This window comes from Thunnus thynnus, chromosome 8 (genome assembly GCF_963924715.1).
Source record: "Thunnus thynnus chromosome 8, fThuThy2.1, whole genome shotgun sequence".
NCBI lineage: Eukaryota > Metazoa > Chordata > Actinopteri > Scombriformes > Scombridae > Thunnus > Thunnus thynnus.
Window position 1 is genome coordinate 24,067,880 of NC_089524.1, and position 19,390 is coordinate 24,087,269.

Sequence of the window (19,390 nt, forward strand, 5' to 3'; positions counted from 1 at the left end):
CAGCATTCATTTCAGCCTTTCTATATGTTTTCTGAAATGTATTTCATATGCTCAACTTGTTTTAATTTTGTTTCTCTCTTTTTTTGTGTTGTTTCAACTACCTGTCTGTTGTAAGCTAGCATTGTTTGTTGTAAATTATATTTATTGGTGTGACTTTTGTACAGCTGAAAATTTAAGCTTCTATGCATTATTTAATTTACAAAATAAATTATTGTATGTTCACAGCCCTGTGATTTGTGTATCTGAAAAATGACTGAAACCTTTTTCTTATCTTCAGAAATGTGAAATTGTTACACTTAGCTGTGTGTCCTCAGTTGATAATACAAACTCAGTAGGGAATATCAATCAGAAAGTTTAAACAAAATCATTTATTTACAGTTTCTTATTCGTACAGTTATAGTGGATTTTATACAATACACAATTTACACAAAAAACTTAGAAACAAAGAGATTGACATCACCATGCAATAGTTAATGCTATTTAAGCGCTGACAGAGCATCATCAGGAGTTAATTTATGTGATTTGTTTACTGGAGCTCAGGATGGCTTCCTGCAGCACAGTGGCATATATACAACTCTCTTCACATACTCCAGAAAGTGGTGGAAAGGTTCAAGGATGACCTCCTGAATAAATTATGATCTCTCTGAGACCGACTGGACTATACAGAAGAGAAAATTGATGAATCTTTTCATACTACTAGGGTTACTACAGTATTTAAATTTTTGGTGTTTTCTGGTGAATTAAGAGTCTTGTACTTTTCTGCCCTGAAGATTAATAGTAGCGGTTTGTATTATGTGTATTCAATGCAATTCTGTGACAGAAAAATTAGAAAAATCTGGTGAAGTATTTGGAGGAGAACTAACTTCTCAGATTCCTTTAATTCTAATAGTTACAAAAACAAACCAAGTTATCCAGTAAATTCAAGGGGATGAAGATACCCTTGTATACCAAACGTCAAGCACTCAAGACTTCAGTACGGCTACTATTGTAACAATAGTTTACTATATTCATTAATAATTTGAAATTTTGGGAACTACACATATTCACTTTCTTGCCAAGCGTTAGGTGAGAAGATTGATACCATTCTCAGACATTAGAGTGCTATCAGTCTTCTTATCTCAGCCTTTTTCCCAAAATGTCAAACTATTCCTTTAAAAAATGGAAACAAAATACCCATAAACCTCCAGTAACCCATAATTTTGAGATTAACATTTTATGACTCCCAGTGAAATTAAAGCTTTATTACCAATACTGCCATTCCCACTGAGATTCAGTGAGATAAACACGTTCTTTTCATTAAAAATGAATCTTTACTGTGTGTTTTATCGGTTTGATTCAGACTTAAACTCCCTTCATTTGATCCTAAACACTGTGGAAACTTTTTCTTGAGTCATTAAACCAAACATTGCACAAGTCCTTTAATCTCCTTTGAAATTCCCCAGAAGACAAAGTAACTTTTGGAGAGCCCGACTTACTTTCCCATGCAAAGCCTTACATAATGGTTTACTCTGGCTATTATTGTTACCTTGTCCTTCAAACTCCTCTGATAACTTCTTCTCATGAATAAGCCAGTTCTCCTGTCAAAGCGTTCTCTGAAAACTACTTTCTTCCATATGCAACCACTTTCCAAGCCTGAGATTCTGTAAGTGATGGACTGTGAGGCCAAAGACCACAAATATTTTCCCTTACTTTTTTACCTTTACCAAACAGTTCCCCAAAAATGATTAACATCACCAGATAATCTCACTCCTATTTATCTTGATGTCTTTGATTTAACATTTATCCCAGTTGTTCTACAGATGTTGACTTATCTCTTCCCGCACATGGATTCAATTATCATCTTCCGTGAGGGGTGAATGCTACTTCTACTGCTGGGAGAAGTTTGTTTTGATCTGGACATCTGAGCGGATGGCCCATAGGCCTGTGGTTAGTGATAATGGAGAAGATATCACAAGTTGTCACTCTATTCTCTGTACTTAATGTTTTTCTAGAGTGTGCTGCTCATAATACATAATGGAAAGGGATTGTTCTTCGAATTTGAGCCAAGTACAAGAGTAAGGTTACAATATATGGTTTTCATTTACACAACTTCGTACTGGCACCTTTTACACGCTGAATAATAAATCAGTTGCACATTAGGAATAAAAATATAATCAGGCTTAAATTGATCGAGGCGGAAACACCCTCAAGAATTAACTGTACAGTGGGCTGGGTGATGGTAAATATGTTAGACCATAATCCGCTTGGGCCCAGTACAGTGTTAATGATTTAACTTCATCCTTTGTATCCTGGAAATTAACTTGTTTGGATGTTTGTTAAGTCTGGGTCAAACTGTTTTAATGGTTCCCAAGTGAATATGTGATTTATTTTCTAATTAACTGCAGACTTATATTTACTTGTCAGCTTCTCCCGGTTTCTCTATGGACCACAGTCCCACTTATTTGGTTTTGGATTAGTTCGGCTTGAAGAGCTTCTCCTATGGGTCTGCAACTTCCCATTTTGCAGATAAACAAGTTTGGAGCTTTTATCACAGAGTGAAGTTTTTTGCTGAATTCAATTAAAATAGCCTGATATTTTTCAATCTAATAGCCTATTAATCCATTTGTCTAGATATCTATCAAGATGTATACTTTACATTTATTTATTTTGTCACATCTACAGTCACAATTGACAGTGTCTCTGAAAATGTGGCCAGTAAATTCATAAGTGTGTCACTTTTTAATTATCACTCTCACGTGTAAGAATCATGCAGTGGGTTTTGTTAATGAGGAAAAAGCTCCGCTGAGAATTTGAACTCCCACTAACAAGATTGCTCTCTGAAGTTGAAAAGATTACTGTGTTGTACAAATGTTAAAATCAACTGAGTCATGCAGCAAAGTATGAAAAGGTTAATAGATTCTGCAAAGTTCAGAGAGCTGAAGAACGATTACATAGCAGTTAAATTATTTGCTGAAAATCACTTGAAATAAGTCCTGTGCAAGATCTCATACAAGCACCTTGAACACACTACCTGCCACATGTAGTGAAAGAGTTGTTGCTTCATTCACGAGCAGCATTTTTTATGAACTGTACTAGTTTGAATGTAGATTTATCAAGTTAAATTATACTACTTACTTATTGCACTTGAAGATACAAAGGCAGATCACCCACATGCCCAACAACAAAAACAACGCACATTTAGACATTGAATGAACCTCTTTAACAGTATCTGAGAAAGTGAGATATATGGGAATACATAGTTTTGAGTATCATTTTGTTTGTGGATGTGCTTCTTTGGAATGTGCATAAGACAAAAGGAAATTATGTCATGCCACACAATCAATTATCCACTTTTTAGGGTGTCTGCTACTAGTGAGATAGTTGCTTGTTTTGCCAAAGGTCTTGGTCTTGCACATTCTAAGTGGAAGTGTGGAGTGGAAGGATGTGTGGCTGAATCAGTTGGCATTTGGCATGCTATTGAAAAACATTAAGAAGCATGACTGAAAACATCCTCTGTTTCCTGAGTGGCATGCCTCACCCCACTGCATCCAATGTCTCTCCCCTTGGTAGAGAGAGTTTGTCCATTTGTAGAAAAAGGGCTTAGTGTCTGTGGCTCTTTCTTTCAGAAAAGTTTGATGGAAATCAATGGCCATTTATGAAGTGTTCGGGTCTTGAGTAATATTTACAGTTTCTTAAAGTTTGGGTTTTAACTCGAGCATTGAGATACATCAGCAGAAACCATGGAATGCCACAAATTAGATCTATAAAAGCTACGTTCTCAAACGTCAATTTAGTCTTTTCATTCATAAAATTAGACCAAAGCCAATTAAATATATGCATGTCACTGCATTTCATATAGGCAAATGATGCATGTCTTTCAGGAGGGAAGGAAGAAATGAATATACCAAACCCTTCAAGTAAGTATAAGAATAATGAATATCTTCAATCACATTTTACTGAATTGCTGTCTGAACAAAGTTCATATTCATCAACAGACAACTTTTACTTCCTCGAAGTGATGCCGTCATATTAGTCTTGACTTTAGATCTAAAAATGAAAAGGAAAGAACATTTAGATTATTCTGATATTACTGTCATTGTGAACACACATCAAATTATCTTAGCTGAGCATACCTCCTGTTGTATTTATTGGCGTTGCTGTATGCGCATGGACACTCTCCTCCTGGTTGAAGAGCTGACTCTACGACTCTGGGTCCTGCCCTGCTGCTCTGAAGGATAGGCCACCACCTGGGTGGATGATCTCTGCACTTGTAGGCCTTCCAACTCTCTCATGTCCCTTGCCATCTGAGACAGCGTCTGACCCGGGCTAGTCTGCAGGCGCTGGAAGAGGCTTTCTCTGCTAATCTTTCTCTCTGGACAGCTGAAGGTCAACGCAACTCCAGAGTCTGACTTCATCTCTCTGGAGAAACCATCTGAAGTACCATCAAAGCAGCGCCCAATAGCGATCTCCTTGGCGTGCCGGGGACTTTGGTCTGTGACTGTGTAGATGCCATAGTTGTGTCCTAAAGGATCCACAGGAGCTAACATGGTGAATGCATGGGACTCGTTGTTTTGAGCGACTGGTGGATGTTTGATGAGATACTCTTGTAGGAGTTTGTTGGTGTTGATCCTGCGACAGTTTCCCTGTGGAAGGATTGATATGATGGATCTGTCCACCTCAGCTTGATCAAACAACATGCCACTGCATTTGAACTCCACACAGGCTGCTGAAGTGTTGGTCTCTTGCATATCCCGGGTGCTGCGTATGTCTCTAATGCCATAAAGTTTGCCTTTTGTCTCTCGGTGTGTCCCTCCCAGATTCCTGGACCTGATCATCACTTCCTTCTGTCCATGGATCTTGACCTTGATGAAGCATGCTCTGAACTCTTGCGGATTAGGCCACCAAGAGAGGTAGTCCCCTGTCCAGGTCGTCAAATCATTCTCCTCAAAGGGTACAACATTGTATTCATACTTGTCTTTTTCCACTCTGAAGAATCTGAAATGATTTGCATCAACAGGGGCATTTTCGCAGGATATTAAATTCTGATACGGATATATTGGCCCATTTGTCTCATCAAAATTATTTTGGTTAGGCTTTGCAAGGTTAATTCTGAAGGCTGTTTTCTTCAGAGCTGGATCCTCGTGGTCGGAACGCTGGTAGTCTATTTTGTCCAGATATGGCTGAGACACTCCAATGATGTTTGGATTCATCTTTGGGGAGGAAGGAGCTGCCTCCAGTTCTTCCCCACCCATCATTGCTGTGACATAAGCTGTGTAAGCATCAGGCCTCTGGGAGTCACAGAAAGCTGGTAAACAGGCCCCATTAGGGCCAGTTATGACACTGTCAAAGCGACCCCATGCCCTGGGATTAGCTGAATACCCAGGCTTGGGTTCCAGGTTTATTAAGCTAATCACAACACCTTCCAGCTGTTCATTAGGAAGGAACTTGTCACTCATGTAGGCACGAACTTTGACATAACAGCGTCTGTTTTCAGGAACATCCAAATTGAAGAGTCTGCGTTCTCTGATCTCCATGTTGCCTATGAGGAATGTGCGCTCCTCTCGTTTGCTTCTTCCATGACCACCAGCGGTTGTTGTGGTGTAGGAGAAGTCACTTTCCTCTTCCCAGACCCCTGTGTCTGGGTTTAAAGACCACAGTTTCATTTTGGAAATGTGCTCTTGCATTTTGACGTGCTGTGTGTCAAGAAGGACTTGGACTGCTCCAGCTCCAAGTACCTCCTTGTTGGTCTCATCTCTGAAGTCAACAGAGAACATGCCATAGGTCCTCAAAGGGAGCATATCACCCTCCTCATCCACAAAGTTGAGGTCGCCAGGGGTTGCAGCAGCCGTGGTGATATTTCTTGGGTCAATGAATGTGACGCTGGCTTTCACAGTTCCTTCATAGACTTCTCCATTGTCCTTATGGAAGGAATTGGCAGGAATAACCAACTGCCCTATTGGGTCTTCCCCTTTAATATCACCCAGGACAATAGAGTTGGTCTCTCCTGCATTAATATCAATGGGCGTCTGCTTTCTCATTACTTTTACATCATGGTAGATGGATCCACCCTTCTTGTCAAAGATGAACACCTTTGGAGTGTCAAGAAACTTCTCAGTGGGGTCAACAAAATTTACCACTAATCTTTTCGTGTCAGGAGTAATTTGTAATGTGAAGCCTCCTTGGTATCCAGTGGTGCCCACCCTCTCTTTACCAATGTAGATGTGTCCAAAACGCAAAGGCTCATCATTGTCAGCTGTGACCACTCTGCCACGAACCAGCACAGTTGGCTGCACACACTTCTGGCAGCTGCACTGTGTCACAGCCCGGATAGGAAGGCTGTAGCTCCCACAGTCAATGGTTCGACTTTCCATATTTTGGACCCCACAGCAGAACCCAGCTCCATCTTTGCAGCGCATATCAAAGTCTAGGGAGCCAGCACATTTGTTGTGAGGGCAGCGGCCGGCATTGTAGTACTTGGAGTCTGTCCCAGATTGAACACAGTCCATCGGCAGTCTGATGAGGTGATTCTCAGGGGCAGAATTGCATGCGGGTGTTCCTTTTGCTGTGAATTGCATAATAAAGTGTATTAAGCTTGTGTGTGTTAATATGACACCAATTAGTCATTTGATACACATAAAACAGTGCAAAGAAAGTCTATGCAAAAAAATCCAAAATAATTTTGACACTTTGCTTTGTTGTTAAAATGAACACTGACTTGCCATGTTGAAGACATGACTATTAAAGTACAGTTTGCTCACGAAAGCCTGTCAAAACTATTAGGATTTAATTATAAAATTGCCTGGTACTGGGTAATTGCCTATTGAAGCATGAGCAGAGCAGAACAAGTGTATAGCGAATAAATTAGGACACTGAATATTTAAAAAAAATCTTTTTTTTCTGCCCTTCCTTTTTCACACATGGTTGCACACACATATATATATAAACACAGAGACATTCTCTCTCACACCCACACACATGCACATAATGTCTGCATGGACTGAAAGTACCTATGAGTGGCCAAGTTGGACGGCGAAATGTGCATGAAGGGGTAATTGGACATGAAATTGAAGGGAACATTTATTTACCAACTTTCCAAATGGGAGTTGGAAGGAGAGAATTACTGTTCACCCAGACATTGGCAGAATAATTAATGTGTATGATATCATGGTTGAGCTTATAGTCAAGTATTCGTGTTAAGCTCCCCATCTCTCAAGTAAGTTGATAATTGCAGACACATGGGGTTGTGTGGTATGTATGAAATATCATTTCTGTACTGCTGATGGATTTACCAACGGTACTTTGACTTTTCTTTCATAATAAATTGTTTAACTTCAAGTTACCTTGATGGTAACACATTTTATAGGAAATCAAATTTAACTTCTGCAAAATGTAAAATATGAAAAGTCTCTCTTATAAGCTCTGAGGCGCAGGTGTTGTCCTGCACACACACACACAGTCTCCTGCCATAATGACTTTTGGAGTGCAGGGATTCATCTTTGGCCTGGGATAGATTGCTTTAGCACTCTTCCATGAAAACCCTGTTTGTTAATCTGTGTCTTAGATAACAAGCACCTGGAGGATATAAGCAATGTGTAACCACCCTCACACGGATGTGAAAATGAATACTTGTCTGACTCTGAGAGAGAAAAGAAACAGAATTTATTGTCAGCCTTGGACTTCACCTCAACACCGGGTGTTCTGGAGAAATTGGGTTTGAGGTTTTACAGTGTCTAGAGCCATCTCACACAAAAAAGAACAAGAGGTAGTTTCAACCAATGTAAACATAATAAAAAAGATACTGCTCCAAGCACAGTCAGATTGTGTGAGCCCTGATTTTTTAAAATTTCCTATTTTTTTTCCAATGAAACAGTCTATTAACTGACTTCTCTCTCTCTCTCTCTTTCTCTCTCTCTCTCTCTCTCTCTCTTTCTCAGTTGTAGGACAGTGTGGTTTTGTCTGAATCCTCTTAATGCATGGACATGGCTCACGGATGACTTAGCTGGAGCTCAGAGCTGACATTTCTCTTAAACTGTGTATTCAATCTCTGAGCAGCAGCTCTTTATATATTAAAATGAAGTGTGGTTTTCTGTTTTTTGTCAGTGGTTTTACTTGAACTTGGGGAGGACTTTGACTAAATATGTCATTGTCAAATGCACTGGGATAACAGCCATCCTGAGCTGTAATCCCTGTGTGCCGCTTGCTATCATCATAGTAAGTTACTTTCTCTCATGGCTGATGATGATGATGAATTACAGTTTACATCACTGCGCTATTTACTAGAAGGGAGTTTTTATTTCTGTTTGACTCTGAGAAAAAAAAAAACAACTCAATACCAAAAACCAAAAAAGAAACAGATATTTTTGTTGTTTTCGTCCAACACTATAGGTGTGGGTAGTCCCGTCTTATGCATTGCATCCTTAACTGTACGTCTGGGTTTATGTGATGGTGATGCTGAGAGACAAAACATACCTATCACAGTGAGGACAGCTGGAGAGGACTTGACGCTGCCTGCGGGACTGCTGGTTTTGCAGTAGTATTCTCCTGACTGCTCCAGCTTCAGTTCCCGTAGTACAAGGTCCTCTTCATACTTGTACAACTTCCTGTCCAGCAGAGTCCCATTGTGGTACCTTGAAGATAGGCAAATAATTATTGATATAAGAAAATAAATGACAAATAAGAAATATTCACAACATGGAAAAGTAATAACTCTACCACTTCTAGCTGTTTCTGAGTCTTATAATGTTATTAATAATGTGGTAACACTGGTATTCATCTCACCAGTAGTATTTGTCAGGTGTCGGCGATCCCGTTGCCTTGCAGCACAACAGCACTCTACCTCCCTCATAACGCACCTTGTCTTCTGGGTGCTTTACAATGTACGGCTTCTCTGTGGACAGCAGAAAGGAGCAAACCCTCAAAGACCTCATTCTGACTGTTGTGAATGGTGCTGCAGAGTATTGAGACCTCATAAAACTCAGTCAAACATTACACTATTCTCTCATTGGCCTCTGTGCTTATGAAAAATGATTGTTGAGGGAATTAATCTTTCAAAAGCAGCGCAGGCCTATTTTTATTTGGTTTCCATGCAACCAAGTAAGTGCTCTAGACTATGTGAAGTCTTTCAATAGGCCAGACTGTTTTTGTTGTAGTTTTGTCAATTTCCTGTTCGTTCCCTGCAGTCTGAGGATATGACTGGAGGATTTACTGGCTCTGTAGAACAATGATAATTAGAATCAGGATACATTTTTTTATAAAAATAGCTCTTCTAAGAATTTGCCTACAGTTAGTCAGTTAATCCTAATATATACCACAAACTTGCTTTTCTCATAGTTCATTTGAAAACAACAAACACTTTAACTTAGTCTTAAACTTAAAATCTATCATTGGGCTTAATCATGATTTTAATGATTGATACTCACCCGCTGATTTGAGGGCGGCTCGTATCCAGGATAACCCTGTGGTGTTACTCGAGGTGGAAACAGTGATCGGGGCAAACTTCTCCTTCCTGATGATGATCAAAGTGGAGCTGGAGGAGCAGATTCCCAGTAGCTTGAACTGGCCTTTAGCATCTGTTCGGGCACGGATGACCTTGGGTTGGCTGGCCAGTGCCACCAAGGCTCCCACCACGGGGACACCAGTCACGGTGTAGACATCACCATGTAGCAGGTGGCCATCACACACACAACGGTTGCAGTCCTCACTGGGGCGGCCCTCAGTGCACACATGCTGACATTTGACTGTTGTTACAGAGATGGAGATGTGAACACAGACTCATAATGAAACCTAAATGAAGACGAAACCTGCACTATACATACAGCATACCTGGGCATGGACTCCTCCCACACTTCTGTATTTCTGCAGGCCGTCCATTACACTGCACTGTCTCTGAGGTTCGCACACAGGTCCTCCTCCTAATCCTGCGACCTCCACCGCAGGTCACTGAACATGTCCCCCAACGACCCCATGAACTCCACTCAGCTGATCACACAGAAAGACAGCAAGGACAATGTGAGTTTGGAACTTAGTGAGAAAAGCATATTAGTATATTAGTCTTAGTCTTAGTATATTAGTCTTTTTTATTAATTCTGCCATTCAAACAAACCACGGGACATAAATTAGATAGTAAATTGTGCAATTACACAATACTGTTGGCATTAAAAAGATAAGAAAGCTGATTAAATAACAATCGCTGATATGAATTGCAATTGGAAGATTGTTGATTACAAGTAGTTCAATTGAGAGCACTTGAACAAATGGTTACAAAGTTCTTTTTAGAGGAATAGGTTCTGCTCTGAGACCACAGAGCAGAAAATGGCACATGACCATTTTTAGAAATTTAAACTGGAATTTTGATTCTTTGCATTTTATACAATTAAGGACATTTAGGAAGATTAACCTGTATGCTACAGTACACCATGTATTTCAGTACGAATGTCGATCACTGTTAGCAATGCTGTGATGTTGTTTCATATGAGATCTCATCACACTGTCCAAGCAACAATGAAGTGCTGATAGTTGTTGGGATTATCACCTGTACATGGAGGGGCGGAGCACTCCCTCCTTTCTGAATGGTGGCCCTGGCATGCCGGTACCAACAGGAGAGGCATGGGCTGGGTGCTCATGCATTTCCTCTGGCGGACCTGGATGCCCACATCGTTACAAATCATGGTTGAACAAGGACCCCACTCACTCCAGTCAGTCCAATAACTCTGCACTGAACACACACATTGAAGAGTAGAGTGTTTATTATTGTTGAGTGCTGCTCTTAAAAGCATTTGAAAATGTGTATTCATGCATGTGTTTTCCTGCGTGTTCACATCTGTGAAGTGACAGCTTGTGCAGCCCTGAGCTGCTGTCATCAGGACTACCTGGGGGACACTGAAAGCGGACATGGTAGTTGGAGCAGATGTGGCCATGGGGCTGTTCCTTGTTGATGCACCAGAAGCCCTTCTCCAGACTGGAGTGGACCACCTCCCCTGTGTCTGCTGCTGCCACCCAGTCTGTTGTCCGAGCCTCCATGGCTGTGGGCCTTGCACAAACTCTCTCTCTGTAATAGAATCGAATAGCCTCCAGGCGCTCATAGTCTCCGTTCCCCCCAGGATGGTCGATGTTGAACCAAGACGTCCACTCTGTCACGCCTGGAGGCACACAGAGGGGAGACATGGATGAAAACCAAAAGAATGGGTTAGAATAAGCCAAGATAACTTTAAAAAAAAAGCTAGAAAGAAAGAAAACAATCCAGCACAAGATCTAGAAATAAGGAAGGGAGAGAAAGTAAAGGCAAGGGATTGGGTTTGAGTCTTACATGGAGGGGAGACGTGGGTCAGAACCAAGCAAAATCAAGAAGAGGGAAAACAGCAGGGATGGGTTACAAACTTTAAGAGGTGGTCTGCTACTGCCATTTAAAACTGACGTCATGCACCCCAAGGAGTCCTGCATTGTCCAGGTTCTTTCCAAACCCCGTGGCTTGACAGATGAAGTACTTTGTCTAGTTTTTGTGTCTGCTACATGCTCTGAAACCTGAGCATTTCCCCAAGACACATATGAGGACTTAAAATAAAATAATGTATTAGCAACACACTGATGGAATATCTTTTATTCACATAATAATGCAATGAGGTGATGGAAGGAGACATGTGCTGCAGATAGCAACCTGGATACAGACTAACACCTATGGCTGTTGCATTAAAGCAGACAGGAGAGATGTAACTTCTCAGCTAAATTAAATGTTTCGCTGCTACGTGATACAGTACAAACATAAAGTTAGTGTGATATAAAATATCTCAGCTATGTGTCTCTTGTACATGAGGTTTGTGGTGTCACGCCTCAGTAACTGTTCAAATAACTGATATAGTCATGAAATTTAAAAGTGAACTGCTGTGTAGATTTTAGAGAGTTTAGACAGTTGTATAATCTGTAAAGTACTGTAGGTGAACTAATTAGCTCTGAATATCATTGCTGATGGATTCAGTACCTGTTGTCTGTGTGTCAGTGAACGTGTTCATGGCCACTCTCCTGCTCCTCAGCAATCCTGCAAACAATAGAAAAGAAACATCTGAGTAATGGCCATACAGAGCATTCAGTCTTTCAGTTTACATCCTTGAATGTATGCATGTATGGAGCAGGGAAGGGTGGGAGCTAATGGTTTATATTTTATGTTCGACCATTACCAAGAAGAAGACTTTTGTCAGAATTTCTGCATTATGAGTATTTTTGATAGTATATGTGACTTTTACTGGTTATGAGGTATTTTTATTGCAGTACTTCTACTTTTACTCAAGCAAAGGATTTGACACACACACACACACACACATATAATGATTATGCAGACACTTTACATTGTGCTACAGTCTGAGCACATTTTTCTCTTCTCTGTGTTCAAGGCAAGAAGGCATTCAGCCACAGTGACACACTTTCCCTCATTACAAGCATTTCCAATGCCCTTTACTCTTTATTCCCTCTTATTTTTTTCAATTTCATTTTCATGTTCATTTTTAGTCACATGTCTTCTTCCCTTTTTATGTGCCGAAGCAATGACAAGACCTTTATGGCCTACTAAAAAAGAAGGAAATGGAAAGAAATGGTTATCCTCTGTGGTCTTCTTTTTGTCCTTTCCTTCCCTTCTTGTGAAATGTAATCTCTCTCATTCCTCAACTTCCATCTCGTCCACTATCTGCACCTTCACTATCTCTATCTGTAGTTTTTTCCCCCCTGCTGCTCATCCAAACTCCTCTCCATCCGTCACTTCCCCCGTGCTTGTCAAACATCCTTTCATCCTTCACCTTGCTGTCCTCCTCTCTGCTTTTCCTCTTCCCATCCTCCCTTCTCCTCTTGATCCATCAACAAGCAGCCGCCGTTGAGGATGCTAATCAAGCTCCAGCTGAGACAAATCAGGGCATGCAGTTCCAAGCCAGAAAACTTCACTTTATCCCACTCCATCACCTCTTACACATACTTGAATACCGCAATTTCCTTTTTATTTTTAAATCTTAATGATATATGTTTATACTAGGCCTATATGTGCGCATACACAGCATGCTTGTATCAGTGAGTCATTCTTACATCATCATCATTTATTCACGCATATGCATGCACACGCAACAGCACAACAGTGTTTCCAAGATGAAAGCAAATGTTTCCTTATTAGAAAAGAGAAAGATATGCAGCTTGGCATTCATTGTAAATGTAGCTCTTTGATTTATTAAACATGCACCGTGACACATTTTCCCACATGCTTTGAAGTGTAATGATTCATTTTCCTGCAATAATCATTTTTTTATGTTTTCAAAAACGTCAGTTGTTTGCTTGACATTTCACCTCTGAGTTTCATTTGGGCAGTGCGGAAAAAAATAAATGTCATGGTCTGTGACAGAAACAAAAAGTAGCTTATGCAGCATGTGTGTGTGTGTGTGTGTGTGTGTGTCTGTGTGTGTGTGTGAGTAATATGTGCAGACACTTAGCACTTTCGGAGAGACACTGCTGAGTTTACGAGCAGAAACTCCCAGCACAGGGGCCAGTATCGATCCCAGTCCCCGCTGGTTTTACGGCTCACTTCAAGTCTTTATTGTTATGCCAGCACATCTTTTCAATCCTTTAGGTTTTTGATATATTTAGCAAAGAAGGATAGTAGTTCAACAGAACAAAGATAGACTGTTCAAAAATGCATTACATAAGTCAAGAATAATGGCTGATTCAACATGTGTTTGGTTAAAGGGGTCGACAGTCAGCTGACCTTCATGGTGTTTTTATTATGCCCCTGGCTTTAAAAACCATTGATAGTTTTCCATATCGGCTTAGTCTCTCTGATACACTGGATTGGCTGGATAAACAGAAGCAAATGCTTTCACACTGATCTGCTGGACAGATGTGGCTCTTGCAGGTTTAGTTTAGTAAATCAAATCAAATAGTTTTTCCTCATTTCTTTTCTACTACTGGACAGTGTGGATTTGTCTGTGCAAACTACACAAAGTAGCATATATGAAACAATAGTCAAATGCCCAAATGAACACTGGCACATGTTTTTCCTGCTGTAATCATTCCACCTGTTCATACTGGCCATCAGAACATCCCTTCATAATGCACTTCCTATGTAAGTCCCTCCATGCAAAATGTATTTAAAATTTTATTTAACCTTATATGAGGCCTCATCCCTCCAAATTAGTCAAATCAAGTCAATATTTTTCAAAGTTACAGTCTTTTTAGTGCTCCATTCCCTCTTATTGTTATGATCCTTCCACTGCAGCTGAACAGGAAAACACTGTCAAGGCTCAAAAAGGGAATTTTTTTACTGCAAAGACTCCTCATATTATCTTCAGATAGACTTTTGAATGCATTTTTTCTTAAAATGAGGATTTTATCCCCCATCACTTATACTGTAATCACATTTAGAGGAATGATTACTACAAGAAAAAACCTGTTTCAATGTTCATATGGACACTTGACTCTTGTTTTAAGACAGACTTTAAAAATTGTGAACCGATCCTTTAATATGGTTAACTGAGAACTTTTAGAAACTAGAAAGCACATGGCGAGGGGAAAGGAAGAAGCCTTTTGTTTCACTTAATTAACATTGAGTTCTAGACTTCTGGCTAATTAATGACATCCCTCACTCTGAAGTGCATCCATTTTTAAAAAAAAAAAATCATAAAGCAGTTTTTCTGCTCTTGTTACGTAACATTTCTTCCTCACTCACACCCAAACCAAAAGCCATTCACAGTCGAACCAATTGGCTCCTGATTATCATTTCAAGATGTTTGATAATGAAAACAAAATACTAAAAGATTGTTAGAGTTTCATGAGGTGACTAATGGTTTTAAAAAGTTAAAAGAGGAAACCCAGATCAGCTACAGCAGAGGGTGAATGTTGGGGTAGTGACCTCAATTGCAGCCGGTATGAACTGGCCTGATTCCCATGGCAGACTCACAGAGCTCATTGTGCTTTTGAGTGGCATGTTAACACTTTATGAATTTTAAAAGCCGGGAGATTTATTTGGGCGCTGCTTCATGCAGCTGGTATGCGAGTGAATTTACCAAGAAGCAAGTAGTTGAAACACACGTTCTTCAAACCAGAGGGAGCAAGGTTAGAACTTATGATTTCCTCTTCAGTGCTCAAAAAAATCCACCCTAAAATGTTATATCTTATTTGTCCTTGAAACTATCCATGTGCTCTCTTTTGGTGTTTGATTTTGAGCTTTGCTGACACAAATCTCTTTACAAAGTCAAGATGTATCACTTTTCTCTGGCACTTTCACCTTTGACACGAACCTTTCCACATGGCTGGCTAAAAGGATATTATAAACCTTTCAGCCATCCTCACTGTGACCCCTCATAAACCATGGACAAGGTGACAGGATACATTATAGTGGCAAGAGAAGGCAACAACACCAATAGCTTCTGGTTTCCACATATAGCCACATGGCAAGCGCCTGAATACCAGGCTATGTCTGAAACTTTTCATCCCACACTGCAGTCATTGTCATCTTTATCCACCCCGGGTCTGTTGTGACAACTGCAATTCTTATTTTGGAGGACAAGCTTTGGATTTAGCGTCACCATGGTTCATTGTGAAATACAGCTAGGCTACACAAAGGCAAATCCCCTATTAATAACTACCAGTGCCTTTGCAAAGGACAGACTCTCTCTCCATCACTTTCTGAGAGGGAGTTTTGTCTGCCTTTGCCAGAATCTAATAAAAAAAGCTGTCGGGAGAGGAAAGAGGAAAATGCAGGATTTAATGAAGTTGCAGAATGGTTTCAGTCAGATTAGTGAGGTATGGTTGTGCCAGATGTATGTTGGCAGAGAGATGAGGTTTAAATAGACAGTCTGGATCCTGTTTATAATATTCCAGATCCTTACAAGAAGGAGAATATGTGAAAACACCACCCTCCCCTCCCCATGTTACATAACCTATTGGGCAAAATTAAGCTTGCTAAGAGAACAAGGTTTTACAGTATTTGTCGGTTCAGCTTGTCCTGCCGTGTCTGGGTCCTTCTCTCAGAATCAGGAGTGTGTGTGCTGGAGTGTGAGTCCAGGTGATCTGTCACAGAAATCTAGCCCTGTTAGGATTTAGCTAATACAGAGGTATTTGTTTTAAATCACAGGCATTTAGAGATGGGAGTGTGTGTGGGCCTGTGTAAATCATGATCTGTTTGCCATGTCATATGGAAGCTGTTCGTATGTTTGGCCAGCCTCTTAGTTGAGGTGTGTGCAGTTGGGAGGAGTCTGCTCTTTCTCTATGAGTCTATCTCTCTATTTACCCCGACTGATCCCTAAAACATCTGTCACTCATTAAAATCAGCAATTTTGTCCTTGACATTAACTAATGATGTGAATCAACGGCATGATTTAAGGATTTATTAAGGTATAACAAAGGCTTTGTGTTCTTAAAAGAAGGTATTTGCAGCACACAGCATTTCTCCCTGATACTATTAACTACATAATTGGGCAGCACTGAATTTTTACATAAAAAATATCTGGAAGTCCTCACTTGAACTGCTGTACCTGTGCACAGGTAGGGAGCCAGGAACTGGAAAGTTCAGTTGATTATCCCCACAATAAATAATTCCTCGGCACATCCACATATAACACATATAACACATAAATACACACAGAAGAAAGAGAAGTAAGATGGCTCAGGGTTGTCATTAATGGAAATTTGCACCTTTTCCTGTGATCCACTGTAATCCCTGTCTCAGTCATTAAAGTTAACGTTTGGAGCAGACAGCATTCAGCATCTGGAGAACTAGAACTAGCCCCCGTGTCTGACTCACAACGGCCCTCCAGCTGCTCACATACACCGTCTAGTTTTCCCTTACAATTATGCAACAAGAGAAGAGAAGAAAAGAGGGTTGGAGGTCCGCTGGTAATGCTGTGGTAATGCCATACAGCTGGGTCTAACAGAGTACAGTAACTTTAAAAAGCCTTTGAGCTGCAATCAAGACTTATGCTAGGAGGTGGTAATGCCACAGTGTTCCCCTCCGAGTTTCAGTGGGCGTTCAGCAATAGCTGCTGCCTCCAAATTGGAAAACAGCTCATAAATTCGTAAGCTCTATGGTGTATGGAGAGAGTGACAGAGAGCAAGGCGAGGAGAGAGTGTTTGATGAAGAAAGGCAGACAGAAATAGGTGGTGAAAGGCAAAGGAAGGAGCTTGATGAAGTGAGGGAGAAAGGTGTGGAAAATTCATGAAGAAATACCTGAGGGAGACAGATTAGAAACAAAAGGCGTACAGATGAAGACAAATGGACAGACGGAGATGTGCAGTCATTAGTTAGAGGTGAAGAGAATTCAGGGAAGGAGGCTGAGACAGCCACCAAAAAGGAAAGGGTGACATGCTGGCCAAATTGACGGTGGGAAAAGAGGATGGTAAAGTCATTTTACCTGTGTTCTTTATCCCTCCCTTGATTCCATTTTCTCATTTAGCTGAGCTCAAGCCCAGCAGGTGGGAAAGTGGGTCATTTGGTTTGTGATTATTGCCTCTTGTTTCCAAGGTGACTGGGTTTATATCTTAGGGAGTGCTGGCACTGCATTTGAGGGGGAAATAAGGACAAACCCACCTTCCTTCAAGATGTGGATGTATTGCTAATGGAGCGTGGCACGAAACATAAAATTTTACAACCCGTTTTAAGGTGTGCATTTGCTCATGGCTGCAACACAGTGTTCAGTTCAGTGTTTGCCATTTATTCATTTACTTTCTCTAAAGACAGAACCATCTTCTAATCTAATGATATACTCATCAGCAAATGGTACAAAGCCTCTGCAAGACTTTTGAGGCCTCTGAGACCAACAAGATATGGAGACTATTAAGGTGTAGTTACACTTTTGTTTTTTATGAACTGCCAGTTCCCTTTCTTAAAAAAAAAAAAATCAAAGTTAATGAGAAGCAGCTGTAAGACAGACAATAAGTGACAGCTTTGGAAAAAACGTTGCTTTCAGGAAGACAGTCAAGCTTTCAAATGATGATAAGAGCAACATTTTCCCAGAAGCTGGATCACCACAGTGAAGAAGAGGCAGAAGAAGTCTGTGTGTAGCTGACGGCAAAAACAATGAGTTCAATTGAGCAACTAATGCTAAAAAAGTAAGTTTGAATTGGCTCTTTGTCAGATCATAAAAGTCAATGGAGTATTGAGGCTGTATTGAGATACTCCTTTTCCACAAAAGCAGGCCTCCTGTATGCTGACAGTGGCAGCTGCTGTACTGCAGCTTTGGAAACAAAGTGCGTGTGCCACCAGATCCTTCTATTATCAGCAGCACTGAGCCTATTTGAGCTTTTTTTTCTGTTATTAAACAAGACCGCAGAGGCAGACCACTTCTACTTTATACGACCCAGGAGTCTATCAACACGTGTTGTTGATTAGCCTGGTGGTGAAACGTGCCGGTGACTTAACATCAGAGATTAAGAACTACTGAGGTGGTCTATAAAATAGCACACACACACACACACACACACACACACACACACACACACACACACACACACACACACACACACAATACCCTTATAGTATGAGCTCATCACAAGACATTTCTGTAGAGTCCTCCACCAATCCTGATCTGACATCCTCAGGGAAATGGCGTCAACTTAGAAAACTCTAGTTATGGTAGTGCACATGTGTGAGTAGTCATATACTGGCCTTCTGATCTTAAATGATTACAGAAATGTTATGGAAGATTTAAAAAAGTTCATGAAAAATGTATCTTGCAACTGGCTTTCTTTTAGGTCAGCTATTTCCAGTGAATGTGTTGCAATGGCTAAAATTGCAGGTGAATGGTCACTTACCTTGGCCCAGAGCCACTGAAGCCAGGAAAGACAGCAGGAGTGCCACCATATTTAATTCCGACATGGTGCCACACTTTCATTCACAGATGATTTTTTTTACAGCATTGAAATAAAACACTCAAAAAAAAATAGTTGATTCTACAGCTGGAAGATACAGTCTGTCAGGTGTGGGTGATGCTGCTGGTGGAGCAGAGCCTCGTTGCTGCTCTTTCTCATGTGAGAGTTGCTGAGTTGGACACAGGAGCTCAGGCGTTTTAAAAGAAGGGGCATCATGAGTACACACCAATCCAGCCCCTCTCTGCTCACCATTGGCCAGTGAAATGTAACATCTGGGTCCCCCATATCATCTTCCAAAAAAAGGTAAGGGTATGGTGGGGGTAGAGAGAGAGACACACACACACACACACACACACACACACACACACACACACACACACACACACACACACACACAGAAGGAAAGAAAAGGGAGGGAGAGTGTGTGTGTTTGTGTGTGTGTGTGTGGTGTGATCTGTTTTCCTCCCAACAGAGATTTCATAAGTTCTGCCTTATTTGCTGCAGTATTTTTAATTCTGGTTGTGTTGCAACCCTCTTTTGCTCTAGTTATCTTTATCCACAGAGCAGGTGTGTGTGTGTG

General features: G+C 40.7%; 1 protein-coding gene across 1 annotated transcript; it reads right to left on the reverse strand.

Moving 5' to 3' along the window:
• Positions 1-348: 348 nt before the first annotated feature.
• Positions 349-18,993, reverse strand: cilp2 (cartilage intermediate layer protein 2). The gene is made up of 10 exons (XM_067597328.1): positions 18,754-18,993; positions 11,954-12,010; positions 10,848-11,117; positions 10,511-10,693; positions 9,802-9,957; positions 9,399-9,716; positions 8,758-8,866; positions 8,449-8,606; positions 4,113-6,541; positions 349-4,026 (listed from the first exon to the last, which is right to left on the reverse strand). The coding sequence occupies exons 1-9, from the start codon at positions 18,815-18,817 to the stop codon at positions 4,125-4,127; spliced, it is 3,732 nt and encodes a 1,243-aa protein (XP_067453429.1). The 5' UTR covers positions 18,818-18,993; the 3' UTR covers positions 349-4,026; positions 4,113-4,124.
• Positions 18,994-19,390: the final 397 nt, after the last annotated feature.

Bases quoted from the DNA above. Each gene is read 5' to 3' on its own strand.
- cilp2 (XM_067597328.1), bottom strand. From the start codon at position 18,817: ATGTCGGAATTAAATATGGTGGCACTCCTGCTGTCTTTCCTGGCTTCA. The intron at 12,011-18,753 runs GTAAGTGACCAT...TATTGTTTGCAG, and splicing joins TTCAGTGGCTCTGGGCCAAG to GATTGCTGAGGAGCAGGAGA. The intron at 8,607-8,757 runs GTGAGATGAATA...CCTATCTTCAAG, and splicing joins ACACCTGACAAATACTACTG to GTACCACAATGGGACTCTGC.